At 43.6% G+C, this 4727-nt stretch overlaps 1 protein-coding gene across 1 annotated transcript in view; it reads left to right on the top strand.

Annotated features, from left to right (window-relative positions):
* Positions 1-4727, top strand: part of DLGAP1 (discs, large (Drosophila) homolog-associated protein 1) — a gene marked incomplete at its 3' end in the record, with an annotated part of 137882 nt that overhangs the window by 111601 nt on the left and 21554 nt on the right. Inside the window, exons 5-6 of the mRNA XM_009701921.1 lie at positions 158-531; positions 3800-3891. Coding sequence (XP_009700223.1) covers positions 158-531; positions 3800-3891 — 466 coding nt within the window. The remainder of the gene's footprint in view (positions 1-157; positions 532-3799; positions 3892-4727) is intronic.

The raw sequence follows: 4727 nt of genomic DNA on the forward strand, positions 1-4727 counted from the left end.
TTCCACGGCACTGACATTGGAGCTTTTCAGGGCTCTTTGGCTAACAGCGTCCTCCTTACGTCTGCTCTGTCCATGCTCACCAATGCTTTGAGATCATATTTGTATCCATTTTCCCCGCAGCATCAATATATCAAGAACTCTCATATGTTTTTTCCAGTGTCATCCTGCATTACCACCTATAAGAAGACACCACCTCCAGTCCCACCAAGAACTACCACCAAACCGTTTATTTCCATCACAGCCCAGAGCAGCACAGAGTCTGCCCAAGATGCATACATGGATGGGCACGGACAGAGGGGAGATATCATCAGTCAGTCTGGACTTAGCAACTCCACAGAGAGCTTGGACAGCATGAAGGCACTAACAGCTGCTATTGAAGCTGCCAATGCGCAGATCCATGGCCCTGCAAGTCAACACGTAGGGAACAACACTGCCACCGTCACCACCACCACGACCATCGCCACCGTCGCAGTAGAAGACAGAAAGAAGGACCACTTCAAGAAAAACAGATGCTTATCTATTGGAATACAGGTACAGTACAGGACATGGATCATAGGCCTGCCATTGTTTTGGATGTCTACAACATCCGTTTTAGTGCTCGTTATGCAATGTTTTGTGTATTTTTCTGCTTTTCCTGGCAGGTACCTATGTAGAAATTGCAGCAGCATAATCATTCTGCATGGTACTAATGATGTTTTCCTAATTTATCGTAAAAACATCAGATGCGAGGATTTGTTTAAGTCTCCTTGCTGCTTGTTACTCAGCTCTGTTAAATTACACACATGAGCACTAATCTATGAATCATAACACAGCGGGGGTCAGAAAGGCATGAATTAAATCATTGAAAGGGAATGTGTAAAACAATGATTTACATTACACTATCACCCAAAAAATATTTTCGTCCAGCTTCACTGAATTAATTGTCACTGCTTATTCATGCATTTCATAATGACTGGTAGCTGCTTGAATGAGGCAGCATTGTTCCCATCTCAGCCTCAAGAGCAGAGGAGAAGTTCCTTCTGATTTGCCCTTGTTAAAGAAAATTACATTTTGTTACCTCTGGTGGAATGAAACAAGAAAACGAACCCTGCCAAAGTTCACTCCTGTTTACAGAATGGAGAAGAGCAAATAAACTAGACCAATGCGATCTGCTTTCTTAATTAATCTTTCCCATACCCCCCCCCCCAAAAAAAAAAAAAAAGAATGCACATAGGACTCCAACTATCTGCTTGCAGGATTAGCTTTTGCAACAAAGTACTTGAATTTACAATCAACTGAGAATCAACCCAGGTTTTGATGGGAGATGAATCCCAAGCAAACAGAATAGCAATCCACAGCTTATCAGCCTTCACAAGAAGACATAATTTTTATTTTTTTCTCACAGATGGAGGTTGTAAGCACAGCACTATGTGCCTGGACAGGCTTATCTGATTAGCAAAGCCTAAGAATTTACCGTGAAATCTTTGCATCAGCCTGATGAGATGAGAGGTGCTGTGTAGACGTATGCCATCCCAGGGGCAGCTCCTGGAGAAGCTGTGACTTTTCTCTTGCTTCTTGGAAGGGCAATAATTACTGTTGCCTGTGGGTTCAGTTCACTGCCTTTGTTGTGTAGCGTTTTTCTGCTTCACAGCCGTTTGGTTTGGGTGTATTCTGAAAGAAGGGCTGGTGTTCAGTCTTAAAGACAGGAGCAAGATCCAGGTGGGACGGGGATAGAGAAAAGCTCTTCTATTATTCCCATTCCCAGCCCAGCCTAAAGTGCCATTTTATTGTTGTAATCCCTCATTTCACTGAGCAAAGCAATAAAGACTCCTTAGCAGGCAAACACCCTGCAAAATAATGGGTAGAAAGAAACAATTTCCACATTTGCAGAAGCCAAAATGAACAACAGTAATGTGAATCATAGCTCTTGAGACACTGCGTCCATCTCCCATCTCATCTTCTTAAGGTAGTGTTGCTGCAAGTAACAAATGCTGCTTTGGAGAGGTATAGGGGCCTCCGTTTCCTCAGATCTGAGGAACACAGAGCCCCAAATGCTGTTCAAGCCTTTGACAATCTCCCTCTAAAACTTTGACATTTACAGATGACCAACATGATCATATGTGAAAGCTGCCTGGGGATGGTACGTGAGGGGCTGTGGGGTGGTTTTTGTGTACAAGCCAATGGAGATGCCTAAAGCCGGGATTACATGAAGCGAAACCTTCAGCAGTGATACAGCCTTACAGGATTCCTGCCCGTGCACCCTGCCACCCTCCCAGTTGTGCCCATCAGTGAGATTTTTAGAGTCAGACAGGCTTCACAAATAAAAGAAAACTACTTTGCTAGTCTGCTGTCTGGTCCGTTTTGCAGCATCGTTGCACAAGCAGTCGTGCTGGTACAGCTGAAGGGGTAGTGTGGGAGTGGAAATACCATGAGAGCGCTGTTGTTGCCAGAAATTACTTCTTTTAGAAACAACGGCCCTAAAATAGGTAGGTAGGCTCTCAGCCCTCTGACCGGCAGTATGGAGTCAGTCTCTCTTGACTGTCTGTAAAGGGAGTCTAGTTTAGGCTTAGACTGAGCTCAGATCGGGTATACGCCTTAATTATAGTTTGGCCCATCTCTGCAGAGCAGAGCAGACTGCATTAGCCAGAGGGATTTTCTTGGTTTGCTTCATCCTCTAACAAATAAACCTAACGTGCACTTGTGATGAACCTCCACGCCTGTCCTCTGCACCCCTCAATCACTCTTAGGACACCACAAGCCTTTGCTGTAAATCTATTTAGCGAACAAGCAAAGTAAAGCAAAGAAAAACCCTTCCATCAAAAGCTTGCTTCTCTTGGTCAGTTATGAGATTTCAGGTGTAGTTATCTCCCCAAGAGCCCCAGGATCAGGGAAGTACCTCACTTCACTGAACAGCTCTGTAGTTAACTCCCATCCCTCCTTCAGCACTTGTCCTGCATAGGCTGTTCAACTGGCTCTGAGCAACAAGCTGATTTACTGATGGAAGAGCTGCTAACTGCCGCTGGAGATTTTGTACAGCCAGGGTCGGAGCGGATCCACAGGTCACTTCGTAACGCTGCTGTGGTCCAACAATTCTGTGTGCCAGAATTTTTTTTTCTTGTATGACTAACAGTGTCTTATATAGCATTGGGCATTAACAACTACATTGATTGGACCCAGAACTTTGTGGTTTTGCTCAAAGACACATCTGTGGTTAAATTTTAACTTTATACCATTGGCATAAATCTTCTCGTGGAGATGGAGAGGCGGAGTAAAGTTCCTGACTGTGCTCCTGGGGACCACCTGTTTGCATGATGAAGCAGTAAAGAAAATGCATCCGAGAGCCGCATCTCATCTGCTTTCTTTAAATCTTTTTTGTACAGTGCTCTGATTCAGGGCACTAACATTTAAACAAAAGAAACAGACAATTTTGACGTAAGTTCGCATATGCATGCACATACAGACTAACAGGTAAAATCAAACAAATGGTGGAGAACAGTAAGTGGAGTTACAGCTGCTCAGAGATTTGCTCTGGCAAATGTGAGCATCCAGCCTCCGTAAAATATTGGATAAACTCCTTCTGCATTTTGCAGGCCAAATGTTGTCTTACCAGAAATGCTTTATAGATTAACAAGAATTATGAATATTCATCAATAACATCAGAAATGGGCAGACCACAGATAAACTGATTAGATGAAGGTACTTATGGTACAAGCTATATGTGCAGACAGTTAGTAATTATCATGTGTAGAAATTGTAAATAGCTGAGTGATACCTCTGCTAAAATACATTCTAATTAGCTGGGTTTGGGGTTTTTTTTAAGGTTGATGGTGCTGAAGAATCCACCAAACCAGGTGAAAATAAAGCAACCAGTAAGTTCCAGTCCATAGGAGTTCAAGTAGAGGAGGAGAAGTGGTGAGTAAAAGTTAATATTGTTTTCCTAAAGTAAATAATTATGCCACAACTAATTTTTAAGAGCCTGAGTTCCTGCACACATGACCGTACAAACCTGCTTCCTGGATGAATTGTTAGATCACCCAACTGAAAAGCTGAGTCTTACAAATGCTGGAGCTCTTGTTTCTCAGAGGGGATTTTTCAGGACCAGTGGGAGAACTGGAAGAAAAGTGCCACATACTTTGAAGGTCAATATACTTTTAATAAGCTCTTTTGCCCCAGAAAATCTACTTAAATGGCAGAAGGTGGTGCAGCTGGAGTATTAGTCTTGGGATGGCTGCAGCAGCATAGAGTTGATGGGGAAGTTTACCTTGTTTTTCAGCAGAATAGTTGCAGCGGCGTGGAGCCGTGCGGTGGCAGAGCCCAACGGAGTGGTTTTGCTCAGGTATCTCGCCCAGCCATCTCTGCATTACAGCTGCTCCCTTGCAAAACGTTGTTGAGGTTAAAAAGCAAGCCTGTAAAACTGGGTTGTCTCTCCGATGTGCAGTGTAACCTGAATTAGGAAACAAATATGCTCCGATAAAAGTGGAGGGGAAAAAAAAAACAACATTTAGAATAGTTGTCTTTAAGGATTGTGTTTCATTTTGATGACAAATTGCAGTTATGTTGCAGGGCAGCATAACTGTGCATAGCACTTTCCAGACACATAAAGTCTCTGAGTGCTTGACCACAACTGAAAATCTTAATTCCTACCTAAAACTGGACTCAGTGGGTGAAGAAAAGCCGGACTGCCCCCGGCCGCTGCCCGGTGCTGCTGTGGCGGGTAGCACCCACCCAAGTCTTCTTTATTTTTTCAC

Source organism: Cariama cristata, unplaced genomic scaffold, assembly GCF_000690535.1.
Source record: "Cariama cristata isolate BGI_N322 unplaced genomic scaffold, ASM69053v1 scaffold996, whole genome shotgun sequence".
NCBI lineage: Eukaryota > Metazoa > Chordata > Aves > Cariamiformes > Cariamidae > Cariama > Cariama cristata.